Source organism: Scyliorhinus canicula, chromosome 1 (genome assembly GCF_902713615.1).
Source record: "Scyliorhinus canicula chromosome 1, sScyCan1.1, whole genome shotgun sequence".
NCBI classification, from domain to species: domain Eukaryota; kingdom Metazoa; phylum Chordata; class Chondrichthyes; order Carcharhiniformes; family Scyliorhinidae; genus Scyliorhinus; species Scyliorhinus canicula.
The window spans coordinates 206,717,280-206,744,648 of NC_052146.1; the positions used below are offsets into that span (position 1 = coordinate 206,717,280).

Sequence of the window (27,369 nt, forward strand, 5' to 3'; positions counted from 1 at the left end):
GATAGTCAGAGGCTTTTTTCAAGGGTGGAAGTGGCAATTACAAGGGTGCACAGGTTCAAGGTGAGAGGGGAAAGTTTAAGGTAGATGTGCAGGGTAAGTTTTTCATGAGTGTGGTGGGTGCCTGGAACGCGCTGCCAGAGTATGTGGTGGAAGCAACATTTAAGAGGCATCTGGATGGATACAGGACTAGGGAGAAAATAGAGGGATAAGGACCTAGTAAGGGTTTTTTTAAAGTTAGAGCATCATGATCAGCACAGGCTTGGAGGGCCGAAGGGCTTGTTCCTGTGCTGTACTTTTCTTTATTCAGATGGCTTCCCGGCAGAGTTCTATAAGGCGTTTGTGGCAGAGTTGGCACCTCATTTGTTGGGGATGTTTAGGGAGGCATTGGAGGAGGAGACGTTGCCAGAGATACTGACACAGACGTTGATTACACTAATCCTGAAGAAGGGGAAGGATCTGCTGGACTGTATGTCATGCAGGCCCATTTGCTGAATACGGACATGAAAGTACTGGCTAAAGTTGTTGGCGGGTGGATGGAGGGATGTGTGTCAGGGGTGTTTTCTGAGGACCAAACGGGTTTTGTAATGAGCAGCAGGGGAGTGTGGTGGTTGGGGGGGGGGGGGGGGGAGGTTATTGTTTCTATGGATGGGGAGGAGGGCTTTGATTGAGTGGAGTGCAGGTGTTTATTTGAAATTTTGGGAAGGTTTGGACTGAGATTTGTAGCTTGGGTGCTTTTGTGTATCTCCCTGATGGCAAGTGTACACACGAATGAGATGAGTTCACCAAGTTTTGGACTGCACAGGGGAACGAGGCAGAGGTGCCCGTTGTCGTCACTGTTGTTCACATCTGCGATTAAGCCCTTGGCGATGGCCCTTCTGGGGTCTATGGAGTGTCAGGGGATTGTGAGGGGGAGCAAGGAAAACTGGGTGTCGTTATACACAGACGACCTGTTTTTGTTTGTGTCAGACCTGCTGGAGAGTTCGGGGAGGATCATGGGGCTATTGGAGAGGTTTGGGGCCTTCTCTAGATATAAGCTAAATGTCAGGAAGAGTGAGATGTTTCCAGTAAATGCGGCGGGGCGGGCCAATTTTGCAGGCGTTGCCGTTTAGGGTAGCCGGGGAGAAGTTTAGGGATTTGGGGACTTGAGTGACATGAGAATGGGCTACGATGCCCAGGTGGAATTTGACAACGTTAGTGGAGGAGACTAAGGGGGATTTTAAGAAATGAAAAAAAAAAATGAAATGAAAATTGCTTATTGTCACAAGTAGGCTTCAAATGAAGTTACTGTGAAAAGTCCCTAATCGCCACATTCCGGCGCCTGTTCGGAGAGGCTGGTACTGGAATTGAACCCCCGCTTCTGGCCTGCCTTCGTCTGCTTTAAAAGCCAGCTATGTAGCCCTGTGCTAAACCAGCACCAGAGGTGGGATACGTTGCACCTGACATTAGCAAGTAGGGTGCAGGTGGCAATGGTGAATGCGCTGCCAAGATTCCGTTTTGTTTTCCAGACCTTCCCAATCTTTCTCCTTAAGGCCTTCTTCTGAAGGTTGGAGGCAGTGATATCAGAGTTCATATGGGAAGGGAAGGCGTCGAGGGTAAAGAGTGTTCTGTTGCAGAGGCAGAGACAGAAAGGGGGGCTTGTCATAGATACATACATAGAACATACAGTGCAGATGGAGGCCATTCGGCCCAAAGAGTCTGCACCGACCCACTTAAGCCCTCACTCCCACCATATCCCCCAAACCCAATCACCCTGCCTACCTTTTTTTTGGACACTAATTTAGTATGGCCAATCCACCTAATATGCACGTCTTTGTACTGTGGGAGGAAACCGGAGCACCCGGAGGAAACCCACGCAGACACGGGGAGAACGTGCAGACTCTGGACAGACAGTGACCCAGCGGGGAGTCGAACCTGGGACCCCGGCACTGTGAAGCCACAGTGCTAGCCACGTGTGCTACTGTGCTGCCCTTGTGCTCCTGAATCTGCTGCATTATTACTGGGTAGCGAATGTGGAGAAGGTGAGGCCGTGGTTGGGGCGTGGGGCGCGAAGTGGGCCAAGATGGAGGAGGATTCCTGTAAGGGATCCAGTCATCCAGTCTGATGGTCATGGTGATGGCCCCACTGCCGTTGGCTCTGGGGAGTATACAGTCAGGGTGTGGAATCAGCTGAGGAGACATCGATGTTGACGCCAATGTGTGAAAACCACAGGTTCCCGCTTGGGGAGATGGATGGTGTATATGGGAAGTGGAGGGAGCATTAGGGACTTTACTTGGAAGGGAAGTTTGCGGGTTTGGTTGTGCTGCGGGAGAGGTTTGAGTTACTGAGGGGCAGTGAGTTTAGATATATGCAGGTGCAGACTTTGCACGAAAAGAGTGGAGGGTATTTTCCAGGTTGGCGGAGTACATTTTACTGGAGCAACTGCTGCTCCTGAGTTGGGGGAGGGCAGGATTGAAGATGTATTGGGGAGCAGGATTGGGTGCAAGTGGTGAGGATCAAGAACAAATGGGAGCAGGAGTTGGGGGAGGGGGGGGGGGAAATAGGCTGGGGATTGTGGTGTGAGGCGATGCAGAGGGTGAACTCAACCTCCGCCTGTGCGAGGATGAGCTTGATTCAGCTCAAGGTGGTGACTCTGGTGAGGATGAGCATGATCTTCTGGGGGGGGTGGCCGATGCGTGGCGAGAAGTGTGGGCAGGGGCGCAAAGTCCTCTGGGGTTGCGGGGGCGGCATGTGGTGCAGTGGTTAGCACTGGGACTGCTGTGCTGAGTACCCGGGTTCGAATCCCGGCCCTGGGTCACTGTCCATGTGGAGTGTGCACATTCTCCCCATGTCTGCGTGGGTTTCAGCCCCTCAACCCAAAAATGTGTAGGTTAGGTGGACTGGCCACGCTAAATTGCCCCTTAATTGGGGAAAAAAATAATTGGGTTTTAAATCTTCTGGGTTTGCAAGAAACTGGAGAGATACTGTGGCCTTTGGGACATGATCTAAGATAGTGTGGTGGAGGTCAAGCCAGACCCAAAGGTGGCAATATTTGGGGTATCGGAAGTGTTGGAACTTCTGGAGGGGAAGGGGGCCGATGTTGTGCCCTTCGCCTCTCTAATTGCCTGGAGAAGGATCCTGTTAATTTGGAGGTCAGATAAGCCGCTGGGGGTTGGGGGGAGAGAGATAAAAGGGAAAAACCTGTACAAATTGTGGGCTATGATTTTATGAAGTGTGTATTTTATATTTTGCTGTTTTTACACGTTTGGAATAAAAGTACATTTTTAAAAAATGAATATGATTCTGTTCTGTGAGCATAGAGATAGACGATAGGTAGAACAGGAGTAAAAGTTATTTTTTTAAAAATGTATTAATTCATGGGATGTGGCGCAGTGCTGGCTGGCCAGCATTTATTGCCAAACCCTTATGCCCTTGAGAAGACGGTGGTGAGGCACCTTCTTGTACTTCTTAGTCCATGTGGTATAGGGACAACCAACGTACTGTCAGGGAGGAAGTTCCAGGATTTTGACCCAGCGACAGTGAAGGGACTACGATATATTTGCAAGTCAGGATGGTGAGTGGCTTGGAGGGAAATTCCAGGTGGTGGTGTTCCCATGTAACTGCGACCCCTGTCATTCCAGATGGTAGAGATAATGGGTTGGAAGGTGCTCTAAGAAGCCCTGATGAGTTCTAGCAGTGCATCTTGTAGATGGTACATACTCCTGCAATTCTGCGTCGGTGGTGGAGGAGGTGAATGTTTGTGGAAGGGGTGCCAATCAAGTGTGTTGCTTTGTCCTGGATGGTGCCAAGTTTCTTGAGTGTTGTTGGGGCTGTACTCATCCAGGCAAGTGGAGATTATTCCACCACACACCTGACTTTGGCCTTGTCGATTGTGGACAGGCTTTGGGGAGTCAGGAGGAGAGTTACTCACCGCAGGACCCCTAGCCTGATTGCTCCTATAGCCACAATATCTTTACCAGCAGAGGGCAGCAGAGCAGAGCTACTGATCAGCTGTTCTGGGGAAATTTGCATACGTGCAGTGCGGTCAGCCTAAGTTGAAGGTGGTTTGTGGAGGGGCAGTTGGCAAGTGACGGGAAGTGGGAGCAGGGGCCTGTCGTGAAGGTGAGTGAGTGCCTTTAAATTTGCTTACCTTTCAGCGGGAGCAGGGTTTGAGGTAATATCAGGTAAGCTCTTCCTTTCTTTTTCTTGTTTTTTTTTAAATCTAGAGGTGATGTCAGGGAAGGCAGTACAATGCTCCTCCTGCAGAATGTTTGAGGTGAGGGACGTCGTCAGTGTCCCTGCTGATTTCATCTGTGGGAAGTGCACCCAACTCCAGCTCCTCAAAAACCGTGTTAGGGACCTGGAGCTTGAGCTGGATGAACTTCGGATCATTCCGGAGGCAGAGGGGGTCATAGATAGGAGCTTCAGGGAAGTAGTTACACCAAAGACTGGAGATAGATGGGTAACTGTAAGAGGGACTGGGAAGAAGCAGTCAGTGCAGGGACCCCCTGCGGTCGTTCCCCTGAGTAACAAGTATACCGTTTTGGATACTTGTGGGGGGGACGACTTACCAGGGGTAAGCCATGGGGTACGGGCCTCTGGCACGGAGTCTGTCCCTGTTGCTCAGAAGGGAAGGGGGGAAAGGAGTAGAACATTAGTAATTGGGGACTCAATAGTCAGGGGCACAGATAGGAGATTTTGTGGGAGCGAGAGAGACTCACGTTTGGTATGTTGCCTCCCAGGTGCAAGGGTACGTGATGTCTCGGATCGTGTTTTCCGGGTCCTTAAGGGGGAGGGAGAGCAGCCCCAAGTCGTAGTCCACATTGGCACTAACGACATAGGTAGGAAAGGGGACAAGGATGTCAGGCAGGCCTTTAGGGAGCTAGGATGGAAGCTCAGAGCGAGAACAAACAGAGTTGTTATCTCTGGGTTGTTGCCCGTGCCACGTGATAGTGAGATGAGGAATAGGGCGAGAGAGCAATTAAACACGTGGCTACAGGGATGGTGCAGGCGGGAGGGATTCAGATTTCTGGATAACTGGGGCTCTTTCTGGGGAAGGTGGGACCTCTATAGACAGGATGGTCTACATCTGAACCTGAGGGGCACCAATATCCTGGGGGGGAGATTTGTTAGTGCTCTTTGGGGGGGTTTAAACTAATTCAGCAGGGGCATGGGAACCTGGATTGTAGTTTTGGGGTACGGGAGATTGAGAGTATAGAGGTCAGGAGCACAGATTTGGCTTCGCAGGAGGGTGCCAGTGTTCAGGTAGGTAGTTTGAAGTGTGTCTACTTCAATGCCAGGAGTATACGAAATAAGGTAGGGGAACTGGCAGCATGGGTTGGTACCTGGGACTTCGATGTTGTGGCCATTTCAGAGACATGGATAGAGCAGGGACAGGAATGGTTGTTGCAGGTTCCGGGGTTTAGGTGTTTTAGTAAGCTCAGAGAAGGGGGCAAAAGAGGGGGAGTTGTGGCGCTGCTAGTCAAGGACAGTATTACGGTGGCGGAAAGGATGCTAGATGGGGACTCTTCTTCTGAGGTAGTATGGGCTGAGGTTAGAAACAGGAAAGGAGAGGTCACCCTGTTGGGAGTTTTCTATAGGCCACCTAATAGTTCTAGGGATGTAGAGGAAAGGATGGCAAAGATGATTCTGGAAAAGAGCGAAAGTAACAGGGTAGTTGTTATGAGAGACTTTAACTTTCCAAATATTGACTGGAAAAGATATAGTTCGAGTACATTAGATGGGTCATTCTTTGTACAATGTGTGCAGGAGGGTTTCCTGACACAATATGTTGACATGCCAACAAGAGGCGAGGCCACGTTGGATTTGGTTTTGGGTAATGAACCAGGCCAGGTGTTAGATCTGGAGGTAGGTGAGCACTTTGGAAACAGTGACCACAATTCGGTGACCTTTACGCTAGTGATGGAAAGGGATAAGTATACCCCGCAGGGCAAGAGTTATAGCTGGGGGAAGGGCAATTATGATGCAATTAGACATGACTTAGGATGTGTTGGTTGGAGAAGTAGGCTGCAAGGGTTGGGCACACTGGATATGTGGAGCTTGTTCAAGGAACAGCTATTGCATGTTCTTGATAAGTACGTACCAGTCAGGCAGGGAGGAAGGGGTCGAGCGAGGGAACCGTGGTTTACCAAAGAAGTGGAATCTCTTGTTAAGAGGAAAAAAGAGGCCTATGTGAAGATGAGGCGTGAAGTTTCAGTTGGGGCGCTTGATAGTTACAAGGAAGTGAGGAAGGATCTAAAGAGAGAGCTGAGACGAGCAAGGAGGGGACATGAGAAGTCTTTGGCAGGTAGGATCAAGGAAAACCCAAAAGCTTTCTATAGGTATGTCAGGAATAAAAGAATGACTAGGGTAAGAGTAGGGCCAGTCAAGGACAGTGGTGGGAAGTTGTGTGTGGAGGCTGAGGAGATAAGCGAGATACTAAATGAATACTTTTCGTCAGTGTTCACTCAAGAAAAAGATAATATTGTGGAGGAGAATGCTGAGACCCAGGCTATTAGAATAGATGGCATTGAGGTGCGTAGGGAAGAAGTGTTGGCAATTCTGGACAAGGTGAAAATAGATAAGTCCCCGGGGCCGGATGGGATTTATCCTAGGATTCTCTGGGAAGCCAGGGAAGAGATTGCTGAGCCTTTGGCTTTGATTTTTAGGTCATCATTGGCTACAGGAATAGTGCCAGAGGACTGGAGGATAGCAAATGTGGTCCCTTTGTTCAAGAAGGGGAGTAGAGATAACCCCGGTAACTATAGGCCGGTGAGCCTAACGTCTGTGGTGGGTAAAGTTTTGGAGAGGATTATAAAAGATACGATTTATAATCATCTAGATAGGAATAATATGATTAGGGATAGTCAGCATGGTTTTGTGAAGGGTAGGTCATGCCTCACAAACCTTATCGAGTTCTTTGAGAAGGTGACTGAACAGGTAGACGAGGGTAGAGCAGTTGATGTGGTGTATATGGATTTCAGTAAAGCGTTTGATAAGGTTCCCCACGGTCGGCTATTGCAGAAAATACGGAGGCTGGGGATTGAGGGTGATTTAGAGATGTGGATCAGAAATTGGCTAGTTGAAAGAAGACAGAGAGTGGTAGTTGATGGGAAATGTTCAGAATGGAGTTCAGTTACGAGTGGCGTACCACAAGGATCTGTTCTGGGGCCGTTGCTGTTTGTCATTTTTATAAATGACCTAGAGGAGGGCGCAGAAGGATGGGTGAGTAAATTTGCAGACGACACTAAAGTCGGTGGAGTTGTAGACAGTGCGGAAGGATGTTGCAGGTTACAGAGGGACATAGATAAGCTGCAGAGCTGGGCTGAGAGGTGGCAAATGGAGTTTAATGTGGAGAAGTGTGAGGTGATTCACTTTGGAAAGAATAACAGGAATGCGGAATATTTGGCTAATGGTAAAATTCTTAGCAGTGTGGATGAGCTGAGGGATCTCGGTGTCCATGTACATAGATCCCTGAAAGTTGCCACCCAGGTTGATAGGGTTGTGAAGAAGGCTTATGGTGTGTTGGCCTTTATTGGTAGAGGGATTGAGTTCCGGAGCCATGAGGTCATGTTGCAGTTGTACAAAACTCTAGTACGGCCGCATTTGGAGTATTGCGTACAGTTCTGGTCGCCTCATTATAGGAAGGACGTGGAAGCTTTGGAACGGGTGCAGAGGAGATTTACCAGGATGTTGCCTGGTATGGAGGGAAAATCTTATGAGGAAAGGCTGATGGACTTGAGGTTGTTTTCGTTAGAGAGAAGAAGGTTAAGAGGTGACTTAATAGAGACATCCAAAATGATCAGAGGGTTAGATAGGGTGGACAGCGAGAGCCTTCTCCCGCGGATGGAGGTGGCTAGCACGAGGGGACATAGCCTTAAATTGAGGGGTAATAGATATAGGACAGAGGTCAGAGGTGGGTTTTTTACGCAAAGAGTGGTGAGGCCGTGGAATGCCCTACCTGCAACAGTAGTGAACTCGCCAACATTGAGGGCATTTAAAAATTTATTGGATAAGCATATGGATGATAAGGGCATAGTGTTGGTTAGATGGCCTTTAGTTTTTTTTTCCACGTCGGTGCAACATCGAGGGCCGAAGGGCCTGTACTGCGCTGTATCGTTCTATGTTCTATGTTCTATTTATCTAGTCCAGTTAAGTATCTAGTCAATGGTAACCTCCCCAGGACATTGATAGTGGGGGATTCAGCGATGGTAATGCCATTGAATGTCAAGGGATGATAGTTACGATTCTATCTTGTTGGAAATTGTTATTGTCTGGTCCCTGTGTGGTGTGAATATTACTTGCCACTTGTTAGCCCAAGCCCGGATGTTGTTCAGGTCTTATTGCATTTGGGCATGAACTGTGAGCAGGTTATTGCTGAACAATTGCCGCTTTATTGCATTGTTGCTTTTTATAAATTTAGAGTACCCAATTCATTTTTTTCAATTAAGGGGCAATTTAGCATGGCCAATCCACCTAGCCTACACATCTTTGGGGGCGAAACTCACGCAAACATGTGGAGAATGTGCAAACTCCACACGGGCAGTGACCCAGAGCTGGAATCGAACCTGGGACCTCGGCGCCATCAGAGAGCAATACTAACAACTGTGCCACCGTGCTACCCTTTGACTGCATTGTTGATGACCCCCTCCATAACATTACTGATGATCAAGAGTAGACTGATAGGATGGTAACTGGCTGGGTTGGATTTGTCCTGTTTCTTGTATACAGAATGTAATGAACGTAGGAATTTCAGGTATATATGGTATGATATGTATCTGGTGCAGTAATGGTTAAAAGCTTGGGGTAGTATGTATAATCATCTACTACAGCAAGGGTTTTAAAAATCCTGGTTTAAAATACAGGCAGACAGTTTGGCTACAGAAAGGGTAATTAAAGCATAGTGAAAAATGAGATCATCATTCATTCCAACCGTGTATAGTGTTTAATTAAATAGGGCGAATGGGATTTTGTTTATAGAAAGAAGGTTCCTTGGGGTTTAAATAATTGAGGGGCTGTGATTAACCTTAATTAGATGGAGATGGGATAGAGATGATACAGTTAATAAAAGGCGCCAGGGGCTGCAGCAGTCAGGTGTTGAATTTCAGTTTAGATTTTGTTGTGAACAGAAAAGGAGCTTTTTACAAAATGCTGGGAAGTTAAACAGTAGTTTAACACAGGCAAGAATGTGCAGGCTGTTTCCTGAAGGATCTCTCTCTCTCAAAGCAGTTTCTCCAAGATATCTCTGGCCAGCAAGTATTCCTTTACTTGCTAACTGTATTTAAAAGTGGATTTTGACCTCTGAAGGATTTTACTTGATTTGTGATAAAATATAGTAGTTAGGAGTTAAGGTGTTTCCTTTTACATTGTTTAACATGTAATTTTAAGCTATTTCTTACATAAAGTTAAGATTAGTTTAACCCCTATGTTCATAACAAAGTTTGTTTTAATATACCATATCCCCATTTGTGCATGGAGTCACTCCTGGAGCAAAGTAACCTTTCCTCACAGTCTTATAAATTACATAGAATATTGGAGTTTCTGTCTGGTATCCTAGTGAATGTTGGGGTCTGGTCTAAGATCGTAATAAGGAAATACCTGGGCAATTTTCCACGTTGCCGGGTGGATGCCAGTTTTGAAGTTGTGCTGGAATAGCTTGGCTAGGGGCATAGCAAGTTCTAAAGCACAAGCCTTCAGGACTATTGGCGGAATCATGTCAGGCTCCATAGCCTTTGCAGTATCCAGTGCCTTCAGCCCTTTCTTGATAGCATGTGGAGTAAATCGAATTCTATGAAGGCAAGCATCTGCGATGCTGGGGATCTCCAGAAGATGCCGACATGGACATCCACTCAATATTTCTGGCTGAAGATTATAGCAAGTGCCTCAGCCATATATTTTTCACTTACGTGCTGGCCTCCCTCATCATTGAGAATGGGGATATTTATGGAGCCTCTTCCTTCAGTGAGTTGTTTAATTGTCCGCCACCATTCATGGCTAAACTGGGTGAAGACAAATATTGCAAACCTAAGACGTGAACTGGAAAAAGTTGGCTGAATATAGCTACTAGAAAGGAAAATTGTGGCAAATCAGTGGGACGCATTTAAAAGTGAGAGACTGCAGGCACAGTACAGACATGTGCCCAGAAAGAAAAAGGGTTATATTGCTAAATCGAGGGCATCCTGGTCATCCAGAAACACACAGGGCAAGATAAAGCAGAAAATAAAGCTGAAGACAGCCACGGGGGAGGCGGTGGTGTGGCGATATTGTTACCGGACTAGTAATTCAGAGACCCAGGGAAAAGTTCTGGTGATTGGGATTCAAATACATGTTGGGTGATGACTATGAAATCATCATCAATTGTTGTAATAGATCCATCTGGTTCATTAATGTCCTTTAGGGAAGGAAATCTGCTGTCCTTACCTGGTCTGACTTGCATGTGACGCCAGATCCACAGCAATGTGATTGACTCTTAAATGCCCTTTGAAATGGCCCAGCAAACCACTCTGTTCAAGGGCAATTAAGGATGGGTAATAAATACTGGCCCAGCCAGCGACGCCCACATCCCATGAATTAATTTTTTAAAAAGCTTAATGCTGTAGAAAGCTTAGAGGAGTATAGAAAGTACAGAGGTGAACAAAAAAAGGAAATTATGAAAGCAAAGAGAGGACGCAAAAAATATTGCCAGGTAAAATCAAAAAGCCGAGGATGTTTTACCCGTACATTAAGAGGATGAGAACGACTAAGGAAAGGGATGTACATGGTAACTTGTGTTGGTGCAAAAGCTATCTGCAGGATTCTCAAAGGATACTTTGTTTCTGCCATCACCAAAGGAGAGGGATAATGCAGACATTCTAATTAAAGAGGAAGAAAGTGAAATATTAGATACAATAAGCATACTTAGCGAGGAAGTACTGGAGGACTGACATCCTTGAACGCGGATAAATCACCAGGGCCAGATGGATTGTTGAAGGAAGACAGGGAGAAAATAGCGGAAGCTCTCAGGATCATTTTCCAATCCTCACTAGATACTGGCGTGGTCCCAGGGGACTGGAGGTTTGAGAACACTGTACCGTTATTTTAAAAGGGTGCGAGGGATAGGCCAGAAAATTATAGACTGGTCAGGCTTACTTTAGTGCTGGGAACGTTATTGGAATTAATTCTGATAGATAGGCCAAACCGTCACTTAGAAAGGCACGACTGATCAGGGATAGTCAGCATGGTTTTGTTAGGGAAAGATTGTGTCTTACTAATTTAATTACATTTTTTGAGCGAGGAATGAGGTATGCAGTGGATGTTTGCCGACATAGATTTCAGTAAGGTATCTGGCAAGTCCAACATAGCAGGCTGGTCGGAAAAGGGAGATCTCATGGATACAGGCAAAAGAGTTGGATCCAAAAGTGGCTTAGTGACAGGAAGCAAAGGATAATGGTTAAATGTAGGAGGACTTTAATATAGGAGGCATGATTGGGAAATTTTCAGAAGTCACAAAAACTGGCCGTGTAGTTGATAGTGTAAAGGATAGCTCGTCTCCAGAATTATATCAATGGTTTTGTTGAGTGGGCAGGAAAGTGGCAAATGGAATTCAACCTGGAGAAGTGTAAGGTAATGCATTTAGGGAGAGCAAATAAAGCTAGGGAACAAACAATAAGTGGGAGGATATTGAGAGGGGGAAAATAAGTTAAAAACCTTGGCGTGCATGTCCACAGGTCTCTGAATGGGCACACAATAGTTAGCATTGTAGCCTCCCAGCGTCAGGACCCGGGTTCGATTCCAGCCTAGAGCAACTTGTGTGGAGTTGCACATTCCCCCAGTGTCTGCGTGGGTTTCCTACGGGTGCTCCGGTTCCCTCCCACAGTCCAAAGACATGAAGGCTAGATGGATTAGCCATGATCAATGCACAGGGTTACAGGGATATAATAATATTTATTAGTGTCACAAGTAGGTTTACATTAACACTGCAATGAAGTTACTGTGGAAATCTCCTAGTCGCCAGTCTCTGGCACCTGCTTGGGTACACAGAGGGAGAATTCAGAATGAATAATTCACCTATCATGCATGTATTTTGGGTCTTGTGGGAGGAAACTGGAGCACCCAGAGGAAACCCACTCAGACACAGGGAGAATGTGCAGACTCCACACAGACAGTGGCCCAAGCCGGGAATATAACCAGGGTCACTGGTGCTCTTAAGCAACAGTGCTAATCACTGTGCTACTGTGCCGCCCGCTGTGAGGGAATAGGCCTAGGTAGAGAGCTTTTTCGGAAGGTCGGTGCAGATTTTCTGGGTAGAATGGCCTCCTTCTGCATTATGAAGAAAATTGGATCGCTTATGGTTGTCTTCCATTGAACAGAGGAGGCCAAAGTGTGGCCTATTCGAGGTGTACAAAATTATAAGGCGCCTCGATAGAGTAGACCGGAAAGACGTTCCCCATAGATGAGGGATCAATTACCAGGGGGCATAGATTTAAGATGATTGGTAGAACAATTAGAGGAAACAAGGGGGAAACTTTTTCACCCAGAGGGTATTGGGCATCTGGAATTCACTGCCCGAATTGTTGGCTGAGGTAGAAATGCTCAATTATTTAAAAGGTACCCGAATCTGCACCTGAAATGTAACCTACAAGGCTACGGACCAGGTGCTGGGAAGTGGGATTAAAACGAGTGGCTATTTTCTTTATTTTGTTCTTTTTTGGGCTGGCGCAGACGAGATGGACTGAACGGCCTCTTTCTATGCCGTAACTTTTCTGTGGTTCTATATTGAACCATATCTATTACTGTCAGTTGTCATGATTATTATTTTACAGCAACCCATGGTTCCAATAGCACTTAAAAGGCCAAAAAACAGAAAGGATGATTGCTACCCATCCACCGTAACCAAGTCTATTCATTGCAGGCTTAGATATTCACCCCCTGAGAAACCAAACTTCAATGAGTTGCATGGTCTCAGCATTCCCACACAAAGATTCTAGTGCCTGGACTAATCAAATAGTACTGCAGAATAGCCTTTTAATCCATTGCAGCCTACTGTCTTCAACACAATTCGGTCTACAAAGGGATGACGCAGGCTGCAGACAGTAACAATATTTACGAATTACGGATGGTAACACCAATTAAGAGTCCGAAAACATTTTCAGTTAAGAGACAGGACACAGCCAAAGCACAGCAGTCGTGTTAATAAACCACTAACTCTTCTGCCCTCAACCTTGCAACAGAGATTCTCAGAACAAGCCTTTCTCACCAAGTATCTTAATTTACCTTGTAGCAAAAGAACTGTTTGCACATTACACATTATCAGAGTTCCCACATTTTGGGAGTAATATTTTGGCAGAAGTACAAAAAATTGACTGCTATACTATTACACAGTCATGTAGCAAAAGTCCCAGGTTATGGTTAAGCTTGAATGCAGTATTTATGGGCTGTTTGTCACAAACTCTGTTCACAAGTTGTGACTATCGTGACAATAAGCTATTTTCATTTCATTTTCTTATGGTTACGTTATAGATAAAAGCATCTAACCTTTCAGTATAATAAAATTAAACACAAAATTCAATGCAGACCAGAAACTACAATACAAAGAATTAAACCTGTACCTGCATAGGAGCTAAAATTTCAATATATTAAAATTAAATGCAAAAGTTAATGCTTCTCAGAAATTATGGCATGAAAAGAGCTGAACGTGTACCTTCATAGGAGCTAACTGTATAGGAGTTATACAGGATGGATCAACCACAGGTTTAGGTCTATTCGCTGTGTCTGCAAGCAAGCTTTGCCACTGCTGAGGAAGTCCTGTGAATTTCTGCTCGTGGTGGTCAAACCCAGTATGAACCCGATGTTCAAAGTTAGAAGGTGCGGAGATTTCAAGACGTTTCTTCTTCTTTCCAAACATACTGGAAAATCCTAATAGACCTGCAACAATATTAGAGGACAAGATGCTGTGAAGTGTCTGTTAATCTTAACAATATGGCGAAAGGAAGAAAACAATAAAGGGAAAGGAAGAAAACAGAAGTCACTTGTGCCATTTTAAGGGCAAAACCAGAGAAATGGGAAGGATAATGGTGCAGTCCAAATGGAACAAATAATGCACACACTAGGAAACATATCAAAATGTGCATTATGAGAACATAACATTTGTCTATTCTTGTGGATGCAAAAATATTAACTGAGGCAACTTTAAAGCAAATCATTTTAAAGAAGTTAATGAAGTACAGTACGATCTCATTTTACGACAGCCTGCTGAATGGTGTTTTGTTTTAAAGATGTCTATTCTGAAGGGTATTTTTCTCCAATTTACATCTTAATTCCCATTTTCATGTCATCATCATATAGGTTGCATGTCGGCATCACCATCAATAAAGCAATAGAACACAACTAGACAATAAACATAGCATTACCGTTTTGTTTTTCTCCAACTTTATAATGTGCAGCAATTACGTTATTTGCTTAAAAACCATCAGGGGTTGAGCTTCTGTTTTGTGTGCAATCGGGAAATTGTGCCCAGAATAGGCTGAAGTTTGTGTCCCCGGTGGACGTGTTTTCAGCAGGGTGGAGGGGTGTGTAAGAAAGCTAAGGTGGCCAGCCCAACACCTTCTCGGCCACTCCTTAGTTGATCAGGGGCTGGTTTAGCACACTGGGCTAAATCGCTGGATTTTAAAGCAGACCCAGGCACGCCAGCAGCACGGTTCAATTCCCGTACCAGCCTCCCCGAACAGGCGCTGGAATGTGGCGACTAGGGGGTTTCACAGTAACTTCATTGAAGCCTACTCGTGACAATAAGCGATTTTCATTTTTTTTTCATTTCATCCCCATAATACACGAGGTGCGCAAGTGCCAAAATCAGTGTCTCATAGAATATTTTCGACTCATCCATGACAGGCACATAAGGTTGAAAATTGTAGAAGCAGAGCAGTGTGTCATCGATGTAATAGGGAAGCTGACCCCATAAAACAGACACATAGGATTCACAGAATAGTCAAAACAGAATCATACAGCTTTATAAATGCATGTAATTCACCAACAATAATTCTTTGGTACCTCACATGTACAATTCCTAAAAGGTCAACAGACTTGTGACGCTGCGTAAATCTCCTTTATATAAATAAGATTGGTATTTTGAAAAGGAAAAAAAGGCTGGCATTGATATAGCACTTTTCCTATCTCAAAGTGCTTTAAAGCCAATGAAGTACTTTTGAAATGTAGGAGTTCTTTATCCATTTGCAATTAAAGGGTAGGATAAGCAAATAATTCAGCTTGGACAAATCATTGTACAGGCGGTTCACATTCAACAGTTTGCACACTGCTCATAAATTTCTGTTTATACAAGTAAAAATGAAACCAAAGTATTCATGATGCTAAAATAATGCTGCTAACTGAAAACACTTCCATCAGTCTTTCCATTCCCCTCATGATGATCAATCAATCATTATCAGGAAGAGGGCATATTTTCTGAACTTGCCTGTTGTCATATTTTGGTACGTTTTTTAAAAAAGTCCTAACAACGGTATCCTAACAACAACAACTTGTATTTTAACAAACAAATTGTTTTTCTGGACATGCATGTTTTTCAAAATTGCCCCCAATATGTCATACAATCAATGATCGTGTCACAAACTCACAAGGTCCTTTTTGTAATCCCCTGAGATCCTAGCAACAGAATCAAATACACAAAGAGAACCAAATGACCCATGGCACAGCAAACAAAATTGACGATCCAGAATACTACAATGTGGCTTCTCTTTTTGGTTCTGAATAGAGAACCTATTGAATCAGCATGTGCTGTGCTGGGATGATGATTTGAACAAAACTCAAGACGCTAATTAGAGAAAACCTAATATGCTTCTAATTATCAATTTATCCGAAAACATTTCTTCAGATGGAGCTCAAAGTCAAACTTGAATAGCCTGTTTGTGCTGTTATGCAAACTACTGTTAAGAGGTGCTCTTAAATAAACTGTCCATGAAAGCCAAGTCGAACTCAGTGGAGAAACACATTGGAGGCTGGATTTACAAAGGTATCAGGCACGGACTAGAAATTTTCCTCTCCAGTGCAGAGGGGGCAGGTTTATGACTTGCACTTGAAGTTCCCAACTGTTTTGAAGGTTTTTATTAAGTGTTGGTAATGCCACTGCTTGTTACCATGTTGGTAAGGAACTGCATTCTTGGCAACTGTGAAGAAAAGGAGCAGAGAAACTAAAGAGTATGCCTCTGTAGTCAACTGTAGAGTGCAACCTTCTGAAAATACAATGTCATAATCGGACAGTGGAAAAGATTCAGAGGGAGCATCCAGTGAAAGCTAATTTAAGTTAAAATCCAGTTTACTGTTAACCAAAGTTGTTAATATTTTAATCTAGCAGTAAGTGCTCATCCTTCCCTGGGCTATATCATGTGAAGAAAATCAAAGGAGAGAAAGCCAGCTTATTTCAAGCATAGAAAGCATTTTGGATTACTGTGGCAATTGATTGTGGAGATACTGGCTGTGGTTTAACGGGGAAAAGAGTCCCATTTTGGGTGGGTTCAGCGGGGTGTTCCTTGGTCTCCCCAATTTCTGGATCCCCCCCACCATGCCTCCCATCATTCCACCTCATAAGGGCATGGCATCCCCCGGCCTGATCCTGGCAGTGCCCAGGTGCCAGCGTATTGCCCCTGCCCAAAGCCCGACCACCCGGGAGCCTCTGAAAGCCTGGGAGATTACTCCAGGTACAGTTACGCCTGGTCCCTGTTTGTGTGGACCTGTACTAAACGGCACCACATCAAGGTCTCCCAGCACAGGTGTTCAATCCCGGGCCTTGGGAGACTCCGGCATAGACATATTTAAGTGAAGCTAAGTGCTCACTTAAATATACAAATCTGGATTATACCCAGTGAGGGCGAGGTTCAGATTATATCATCTCGCTAGATTTTATGAGGCATTCCAAGTGTCGCAATTCATAGCCTCTGCCATTCAATCTGGCTCACCGTGGCCTCGCTGAAGAGATATTTTGGAAGTATCTGGTGTAGAAACATTCCCAAGGATTAGGTAAATCACAAGCAGCAAGGTGGGAATGGAGTTAAACAGAAATTGGAAAATTGGTCAATCATTCAATGCCAAACCTGTTGCTCAAAAGCCAGTCTTAAGACTTTCTGGAGTTTGGACCAGCATCTAGGAACAGAAGCGATGTCAAACCCCTCTCAGAATTGGGCGACAGTCAGACCAGCTGAATTATTTATCCAAGCCTTTAAAAGACATAAGATCAGACTCGCCTGCAACCATCTGAAACAAATATTAACTGTTCTCCACAACTTATTTTCAGGATATTTATATGTGTAATACTATATGATCCAATCTGAAGCCCAATTTATCCATCACAACTTCAAAGATGAACAATTAGTCCATTTTGCAAAATTATACATTGTCCTATATACAAATGCTAAATAACTACAGGTGCAAATAAACATATTTTGTGCATTAAACTCATTTACAAACATGTGTTACATATATTTCTAATTTCTAAAATATTACAAGTACAGCAAAATGTCAAGAAAGGGAAGGAATTAGGAAACTAAAAAATGTGTTTCTTGGGGGGTATTTTGTGGGATTGAAGGAGCTGGGAGCGAAGTATGGGCTGGAGCAGGGGGAAATATTTAGATACATGCAGGTTCAAGACTTTGCCAGAAAGAAGATACAGAGCTGCCCAGTAGAGCCAGCTTCCACATTGCTGGAGGAGGTGCTGATGACAGGGGGACTGGAGATGGGGATAGTATTGTCGGGGTTTACGGGGCTATTTTGGAGGAGGAGAACGTGCCGCTGGAAGGGATCAAGGCAAAGTGGGAGGAAGAGTTGGGAGAGAGAATAGAGGAGGGTTTCTGATGTGAGGTGCTCCAGACGGTGAACGCCTCCACCTCGTGTGCGAGGCTGGGGCTGATACAGCTGAAGGTGGTGGATAGAGCACATCTTACAAAGGTGAGGATGAGCTGGCTCTTTGAGGGGGTAGAAGCTGTGTGTGAACGTTGCGGAGGAGGCCCCGCAAAACACGTTCATGTGTTTTGGTCCTGTCCAAAGCTGGAGGATTACTGGAAGGAGGTTTTTAGGGTAATCTCTAAAGTGGTGCGTGAAACTTGACCCGGGCCCTCGGGAGGCCATAGTCGGGGTGTCGGACCAGCCGGGGTTGGAATGGGCGCGGAGGCAGATGTTGTAGCCTTCGTCTCATTGATCACTCAAAGGCGGACCCTGTTAGGGTGGAGATCAACCTCTCCACCCTGTGCCCTGGCGTGGCGGGGGGAATTCTTGACTATTGAAAAGATCAAATTTGAACTGAGGGGAAGGAAGGAGGGGTTCTACAATTCATGGGCGTTATTCATTCTGCACTTTCGAGAATTGGATCTCATTGAACATTAGGGCTGGGAGGGTAGCGGGAAAAGAGGGACTGTATGTGTTAATGGTGGCTATGGGTGATTCATGATTCCTTTTTGTCATTTGTTTATGTTAACATGCGGGCTAATGTCTGGGTTTTGGTGGGAGGATGGGATCGTTGTTATTAATATGGGGATTGGCATTACATTCGTTACTGATTATTGTTTATTGTTGGGTGTAAATGTGGGAAAAAATGTGAAAATGGAGTATAAAAAATATTTTTTTGTTTAAAAGTCAAGAAAGTGGTTGTTCACCACAGTTCTCGGAGACAGTTTGTATTCAGCAAATGTCAAATAACAGTGAAAAATACCTAATATTTAATTAATAGGATTTATAAAACATTTTGCACACTGATGTTGAAAATTAAATTTATTGTCTTCACTCAAATTAAATTTTCATTCCATTCGTCGGACACAAACTGATATGCAAGATGATTGACATGAGCTTCTGTTTAATTGCACTATAAGAACAGTGGAGGATTTTTGGATGGGTAATTTGACAGCTAACATGCATATTTTAAAGTGTATTTCTCTTATTTTGTTGGAACTATAATAATAATATTGACTAGAAACAATATTATACAAATGTCTAAAATTACATGCTATTTACTAGTCCCCAAAACTTTATTAGTGACGATGAAGGTTTAAATTTACAGAACAAATCTCTCTATATAATTAAAAGCCTTGCCCAAGGATACGAATCTGGTAATGGTGACTTGCATAAATTAATCTCAAGTGATGCTTGACTCCATTGCAACACCTTTTTATGGGACCTGGCGTTGCTGGTTGGCCAGAATTTAGTTACTATCCCTCATTGCCCTTGAACAGAAGGTGTTGCTTGGGTCTGGTATCACATGTAGGCTAGATGTGGCAAGGATAGCAGATTTCTTCCGTAACGGAAATTAATGAAACAGATGGGGTTTTACAACAATCGACAATAGTTATGGTCATCGTTTCTTCCTCCAGAAGATTCCACTTGTGGATCCATGTCTAGTCACAGGCTATCTGGATACCCAGGTAGTGGAATTTGTTTTGGTCTAGTTTGAATAGTAGTCGCTCTAGCTCTGTCCCTCCCCCATTTGGGTTCACCAGGAATGCTATGCTTCGCTCTTGCTCAGGTTGAGTTTGCAGCCCAAGAAGGCTCTGAACTCCTCCAAGAGCCGCATGATTGCTTTCAGGCTGTTCTGTGGGTCCAAGGCATAGAGGAGCAGGTCATCCTCATGGAGTTAAACTCTGTGCTCTCTGCCTCCTCTTTGAATGCCCTTCCAGCTTTTCACGTCTCAAAGAGCGATCACCAAGGGTTCAATTGCCAGGGTGAACAGGAGCGGGTACAGTGGGCATCCCTGCCTTGCACCTCTGTGAAGCTGGAAATATTCAGAGCTGGTGGTTTTGGTCGGAATGCTCGCCTTGGAGGCATTTTACCGGAGTTTCACCAACAAGGTGAATCCTGTCCCTAGCCCAAACCACTCCAGTACTCAAAGAGGTACTTCCACTCAATTCTTTCGAAAGCCTTTTCTGCATCCAGGGAGATGATCACCTCTGGTTTTCTCTCCCAGAATGGGGCCATTATTACATGCAGCAGTCGCCTGATGTTCACAGTTAGTTGTCCACCCTTAACAAAGCCCGTCTGGTCCTCTGCCCTTGGGGGCATTTTATCTGAGTTTCACCAAGAGGTTAAAGTCTATTTGTAGCTTTTTCGTCTCCGCCAGAAGCTCTCCAGCCGGGGCCTCGGGGTATTTTCTGTCAACCTCCAGAATGGAGTCAATCAATTGTTGCTTGGCCTCTCTCTCTTCCCTTGTAGGCTTTAATCTCTCCTCTAATCACAGCCTTCAGTGCCTTCCAAAACGTGGAAGGTGAAACTTCCCCATTCTGGTTATTAGTAACGTACTTGCGTACGGTCTGTAATGTTTTCTGGTAGAAGACTGTGCCGGCCAAGAGAGCCGTGTCCAGCCTCATGTGAATTGTTGGGCATGGCCAGTCTCCAACCTCACATCCGTGTAATGTGGAGCGTAGTTCGGGATTACTATCGCTGAGTATTCAGCCCTTACTGGAAGCATCGATTTTCCCACTGCAAAGACGTCTATCCTCGAGTATGCTTTGTGCATCGGCGAAAAGGAAAGGAATTCTTTGACACAGGGGTGTAGAAACAGCCATGGGTCCACTGCCCCCATCTGCTCCATGAATGCTCCCAGTTTCCTAGCCATGCCTGTCTTTTTCCCCATTCTGGAGTTTGATTGGTCCGAAAGAGGGTCCTGTACACAGTTGAAGTCACCCCCATGATCAGTTGGTGTGTGTCAATGTCAAGGTTTTCCACCATGGTCTTCTTTTTAAAGTCTATGTCGTTCCACTTGGGTGTGTGCACACTAATCAGAACTGCCAGTGCCCTTTCCAGGACACCAATGACCATGACGTCGCGTCCCCCTAGGTCTATAACTGTCTTTGTCACTGTAAACTCTGTCCTCAGTATGGCTACTCCCCTAGCCCTCGTCCAGTAACATGAGTGAAACGTCTGTCCCACCCAGCCCTTTCTTACCCACAGTCAGTTCCTCTCCCTCAGATGTATTTCCTGCAGGAAGATTATGTCGGGTTTCAGATTTAAGACAATGGATATTTTCACTGGGCCGTTAAGTCCCCTGACATTCCAGGTGATAATCCTGGTGGGGGACGGCTTGTCTCTTGGCTCCTGCGGGATCAACTATACTTACCTGGTGGACGTGCCCCTGCACTCCGGGGATTCCCTCCGTTAGGGGGCCATACAAAATGGCTGCGGTATCCATTCTCACCATAAGGCTGGGCTTCTGCACTCTGAGGTTTCCCTTTGTCCAGGAACCCTCCAAAGTGGCTGTTTACGGCGCCATCTTGTTTCCTCAGTCTGCCACAATCCTGTCGAAGCCAATCCGAAAGCCAACTCTTTTTTCTTGTCCTGTTTCTTTTGTGTTCCTTTCCCCCATTGCTCCCCATTCCCCTCCCCCTCAGCGTCACCCCTACCCATCTCCACCTATGCGTTCCCCCTCCCTTTCCCCATGTCTCTCTCTCTCCCCCTCTCTTTCCCATTGCCCCCCCCCCCCCCCTCCCGGGCAGGTGCTCCCTCCTTGGCAGGGGGTGCACCATGGCCCCCATTGCTGTCTGTCTTCCTGTGCTAGCTATCCCTGCTGGTGTAGTGGCTCCCCTCCGAGGGCTGGTGTACCTCCTAGCTTATGCCCGCTTTCCCTGTCCTTGCTCTCTCCTGTGACCCGGTCTTTTTGGATCAGAGTGAGGCAGCACAAAACATAACTGTCAAATGAGTCTCTATTTCTTTAGCAATCCTCCTCTGATTAGCCTTCATTGTTGCCTCACCTGTCCCTTGCCCAGGCCATTGGTCTGCACAGATTTGTTTGCCTCCCCCAGGGTATTGAAGTAGTACTCCTTGTTCTGCTACGTGACCCAGAGCCTGGCTGGGAACAGAATACCGAATCGCAATCCCTTCTTGTCCAAGGCCGACTTCGGTCAGTTAAACTTAGCCCTGCGTTTTGCCAGATCTGCCCCAAGTTCTTGGTAAATTCGGATTTCGTGCCCATTCTAGTCTGTCTTGCCCACCGCAGGATCCTCTCGATCCTGATATCAGTGCAGCTTCGCTATGATTGCTATTAGCTGCTCCCCAGCCTTGGGTTTTAGCCTAAGCTACCCGTGCACCCTGTTGAGATCTGGGAGGTTGGGGAAGCTGTCTCTCCCAACTAGATTGCCCAACATTTGGGCAATGTAGCCCGTCAGGTCTCTGCACTCGATGCCTTCTGGCAGGTCCACAATCCGAATATTCTGTCGCTGGGACCAGTTTTCTTGGTCTTCGACTTTCTCCTTTAAGCTCCCTTGGGCCACCACCTATCTTTTCACTTCTGCTTCCAGGACGACGAATCATGGTCAGTCGAGGCTTTCTCCAGGTCGGGGATCATTCTCTCGTGCCTCCACTTTCTTCCCCAATCCGTCGATTGTCTTTTAAATTATGACTATCGTCTCCGTCACCGCCACCTTGATTTTGATCCTGATCGCCTCTTTTATGGCGGTCAGCTCCTTCATGAGGAAGGTCTTCCATCCGTCTCCGGGTGGTGGTGGTTGGGGGCAGACTGATGCTCAGGTCAATGGTCTCCCACTCCCCTGGGTGGCCGAGGCCCCTTCGCCTTGTGGGTCCGCGGCTCATCCAGCTGCTGCTCATGGCCATTTCCGCCACTTATGCTCTCCTTTGACACCTCGAGCTCCCGTGTACTGGCATTTTTGTGTGGTTGCTTTCTTTTCCCCATTGGGGTTAACGTGTCTTCAGATTTGCGGGCAAAATTCACCTAAAAGTACCTATTTGGTTCTTGTCTGGAGCAGTGCCACCTGATCTGCGTCCGCGAAGCACATCACTGTCACCGGAAGCCCCTTCCTACATTATTTACATTAGTGTGCATTACACAGTTTTTTTGTTAAAGGTGTTCTTATTGGAAGTTTTAACAATTAATAATATGATACACAACTTCACATATGTATTTAGAGTTAATGCCAGGACTCTTTACGTTGTTTACGGTTACTTTTGTTTTGCTGGGGGTGGTGGGAGAAAGAGTCCTGTTCCCTCCTGGAGTTCTCAAGTGCGATTAGGACAGTCCGCCTCCCCGGTGTGATACTTGTGGGAGGGATCCGTGTCCCCTCCTGTGAGTGACCTTCCTCCCGGTTTCTTCTCTGCTATACGCGAGCTTGCTTTCATCCAGGCAGTACCCCCCCCACTTATCCCTTCCCCGACCTCTCCTCCTGCCCTCCCTTTCGATCTGCCCCCCCATCCATTAGTTGCTGGTTGCAAACAGGTCTCTGAAGAGGTTTGTGGACTTCTTCCACGTGTCGTGGAATCTCTCCTCGGACCCCCTTATCGAGAATTTTAATTTTTCCAGTTTCAGGAACTCGGCCAGATCGCAAAGCCACTTTGAGGCTCTGGTAGCGCTGCTGACTTCCAGCCTAGCAATCTGTGAGATGAAGGCCAGGGAGTCCATCCCCTTCCCTGCTCTGACACCCCGAAGACTGCCGCAGACGGGCACAGCTCCACGAACCTGAACATGGCTTTGAAAAAGGCCGTCTAAAACTCCCGATTCTGGGACAGGACCAGAACATGAGTGTGGTTTGCCGGGCCCCCCCTGACATGCTCACACTTATCCTTATCCTCAACCTCCTGGACGAACTCACTCATGTATGCCTTAGTAAGGAGCACTCTGTGCACCATCTTGAGGTGCATCTGGCTTAGGCCAGTGCAAGATGGGGTGGAGTTGATCCTGTGTAGTACCTGGATCCAGAGTCCTCCCCTTTACCTCCATGCCAGCTCCTCCTCCTGTTTTCATCTGGTCTCATCCAGTGGAGTCCTGACCTTTTCCATGAATCGTCCATAGATGTTACCACATTTGTCACCCACTAACCAGTCCAGCTCTACTATTGTGTTCAGAAATGTGTACCCAGGTCCCTTGTGGAACGTTTTTGTCTCCTTGCGAAGAATGTCATGCACCTGCAGATATCGAAGCTCGTTCCCTTTCAGGAATTGGAGCCTCTCTGAGTTGCCCCAGGGTCGGCAGTCTATCATCAACATACATGTCCTTCGCTCTCAGTGTCCCTCTGTCCTCCCTCTACGTCCCAAATGTGGCATCTATCCTCGCCGGTGTGAATCTGTGGTTTTTGCAGATGGGGACCACTATGGACATCTCACCAAGCTTGAACTGGCACTTGAATAATTCCGGGCCTTAGTGTGGCCACTACCACCGGGCTCCTGAAGTGTGTGTGTGGTGGTGGTGATTGGGGGGTGGGGTAGCCTGAGCTCGAAGACATGTCTCCATGCAGGGGGCCTCCTCCATTCGGACCAAGTCCTCCTCCGACTTCCTTAGCCACCCAGTGGTAGAATAGGAGGTTCGGTAGGGTCAGGCCTGCCACGTGTTGCTCTCGCTGTAAGATGGTCTTGCGTATCCTTGGAACTCCCCAGCCCTCCAAGTGAGGGCCATGATTAACATGTCGACCCTGGTGAAGGAGGATTTGGGGATGAATACAAAGAGGAACCTAGGCAGCATGTTCATTCACCTCTTCCACCAGGCTGGAGAGGTTCCATTTGTGGAGCTTCTTCCAGGTGTGGGTCACTTGGATCCCCAGGTACCTGAACATGGTTTGGGTCATTTTAAACAGTAGTTCTTCCAGCTCCACTCCTCCCTCTTAGGGGTTCATTGGGAAGATTTCGCTCTTTACCAGGTTGAGTTTGTAACCCGAGAAGGCACCGAATTCTCCACGAGGTCCTGTTACCTTTCCCATGCTGGTTAGAGGGTTCGAGATGTAGAGGAGGTCAGCCGCATAGATTGAGACTCTTATTCTCTCTGCCCACGCTCCAAATGCCCGTCCACCACTCCACCTATCTAAGGGTGATGGCCAGTGGTTCGAATGCCAGTTCGAACGGGAGTTGGGATAACGGGTACCTGCTTTGTTCCTCTATGCAGCCGAAAGTATTCGGAGCTAGTGGCCTTTGTCTGTATGCTTGACGTAGGAGCGCTGTTAAAGGGGTTTCCCCCACGCGGTGAACCCTGCTCCAAACCCAAACCATTCAAGTACCTTCATAAGGTACTTCCATTCTACTCAATCAAGGGCTTTCTCAGCATCCAGAGAGACGATCCCCTCCCTGGATGGGGTGAACAGGCGTCTGATGTTCTCTGTTAATTGTGTGCCCTTGACAAACCCGATTTGATCTTCCATGCAAGCTTGTACCAATCTCCTGGTACTGTAGATGGAATGTCCTCCCCACTCGCGCTCTTCACCCACCTCAGGATATGCTGTTTGTACTGGTACCTGTGGAGCTTCATGATAATCGCCCACAGTGGTTCCTCAGCCCTGGGCCGAAGCAACCTGTGGGCATGGTCTACCTCCAGGGGCTTGGCGAAGCCCACCTCGTCGACCAGCTTCTCGAGCATCGCTGCTACGTGTTCTGCGGGATTCTCCCCTCCATTCTCTCCAGCAGCCCCACGATTCTCAGGTTTTGCCGACATGACCGGTTCTCATGGTCATCGACTTTATCCTTCAACCCTTTCTGGGTCTTGCCCAGGTTCACTATCTCGGCCTCGAGTGCCATGATACAATCCACTTGGTCCGTGGAGGCTTTTTTTGAGGTCCCATGTCGTATATTCCTGGGCCTCTAGCCTCCGCTCCATGTTGCCTTTGTCTCCTTTATGGGGGCCATCATGGGCTTCCACTGCTACCTCAATGGCTGCCAGGTGGTCTTATCTCATCTCCTTCCTATGTCTCTGGAGCTCGGAGATGATGAAGCCCGTCAACCTGTCCATCAGCACCTGGATCTATGCTGGGAGCTCTGCGGGGTTGCCCTCACCAGTTCTGTACCTCCACGTGCGGCTCCCTTCTCCGAGGCTGGGGTTTCCCTCCCTTCCTTTGTACTGGCTTTTTAGCTGGGCAAGATTCTTTCCCATCCTACTTGGCAGTGTGATCGATTGGGGCCGTGGGGGGTATGCCTGGGGGCTTAAGAGTACTTTTGGAGCCCAATTGTTGGGGTTAAAAGGCCTTAGTCGAGGTTCTTAGATGAGAGCCACCGTTCATGTGACCGCTCAGCTCATAGCCAACACTGGAAGTCCATCATTAGACTTTTTAATTCCAGGTTTTGTCAGATCCAGGTTTCACCATCTGCCATGGTGAGATTTGAACCACAGTCCCCAGATCATTTATCCTGGATCTGTGGTTTATTCGGCCAGTGACAATACCACCATGCCACCGCCACCCGCCCTCTGGAGGGAGTGGGTTCAAGCCCAACTCCAGGCCTGGAGCACAGCATTGTAGTGAAGAAATGTTACCCTGTCAGAGGTGCTGTCTTCCAAGTGAGGCACTTGATGAGCCAAGGCATTTGTCGAAGCTCACGGTCAGCGAATCACGTGCACATGTTTTGGGGTTGTGAAACATTGGGAATATTCTGGGCAGGAGTGTTCGCGGTCTTAGCCAGGATAGTGGAGGAGGAGGTGGACACAGACCCTTTGATGGCAATATTTGGGGTTTCAGAGAAGCCAGAGCTCATGGAGAGGAGGAAGGCTGAAGTCTTGGCCTTTGCCTCGCTGACTGTACAGCGGCAAATTTTGCTGGAGTGGCGGTTGGCATCGCCACTGGGGGTAGCGGCTTGGTTGGATGACCTGTACAACTTCCTGCGATTAGAGAAGATAAATACGAGTTAAGGGGCTTTTCAGGGGGGTTTGAAGAAAGGCAGGGGATGTTTGTGAACATGTTTGAAGGGCTGTTGGTCTGGGGGAAGGGTGGGGGATGAAAAAAGGGAGAAATCTGTACAGACTGTATAGTTGATTGTTGGGAAATATGTTTCACGGAGTGTTTATTCGCTGAACCTGTCTTGATACATGTTTGTAATAAAATACATTTTTTTAAAAAGAACTTGCTTAATGTAGTGCCCCTGGCACCTGCCATCGTGCTCTCTCTGCAACCCAAACTGGATTTGGATTTTGTTTATTGTCACTTGTACCGAGGTGTGAAAAGTATTTTTTTGCAAGCAGCTCAACAGATCATTAACTACACAAAAAGAAAAGAAAAGAAATACAGAATAGGGCACCACAAGTTCTTTTTCAGTTCACCATTGACATTGTGCACCTTGACCATGCCTTAATAATGCTCAATCTGGGAATCAAATTCCTGGAGTCCCAGTGCTGGGACTCTGATTGAATGCACCACTCAGAATGCAGGATGATTGTTATTTTATGTCTGTCATCGTCTATGGAGAGTAAACCTAGGCAGGGTGGACAAACAAGGGGATTTGGCACATCCATTAAAAGCCAACATTGCTGTTGATGAGAAAACATTTTTTTTGCTTTATAACACAACCCAATTACGGACTGGAAAAACAAGAGCACATGTTGTGCAGCCAAGAGCCGGATTTTCTGCCCCCCTGGTGGCGTGATTTCCACCAGGTGGGTCGCCATTGGCCAGCAGCGGGGTCTTCCAGTCCTGCCCATGTCAATGCCATTTTGTGTGGCTTGCCCAT

At 46.6% G+C, this 27,369-nt stretch overlaps 1 protein-coding gene across 16 annotated transcripts in view; it reads right to left on the reverse strand.

Annotated features, from left to right (window-relative positions):
* The window catches only part of pak5 (p21 protein (Cdc42/Rac)-activated kinase 5), a 368,873-nt gene that overhangs the window by 151,889 nt on the left and 189,615 nt on the right, over positions 1-27,369 (reverse strand). For all 16 annotated transcript variants that reach the window (XM_038806536.1, XM_038806563.1, XM_038806520.1 and 13 more), the window contains one exon: positions 13,655-13,878. In XM_038806536.1, coding sequence (XP_038662464.1) covers positions 13,655-13,858 — 204 coding nt within the window. In that variant the 5' untranslated portion in view covers positions 13,859-13,878. The remainder of the gene's footprint in view (positions 1-13,654; positions 13,879-27,369) is intronic.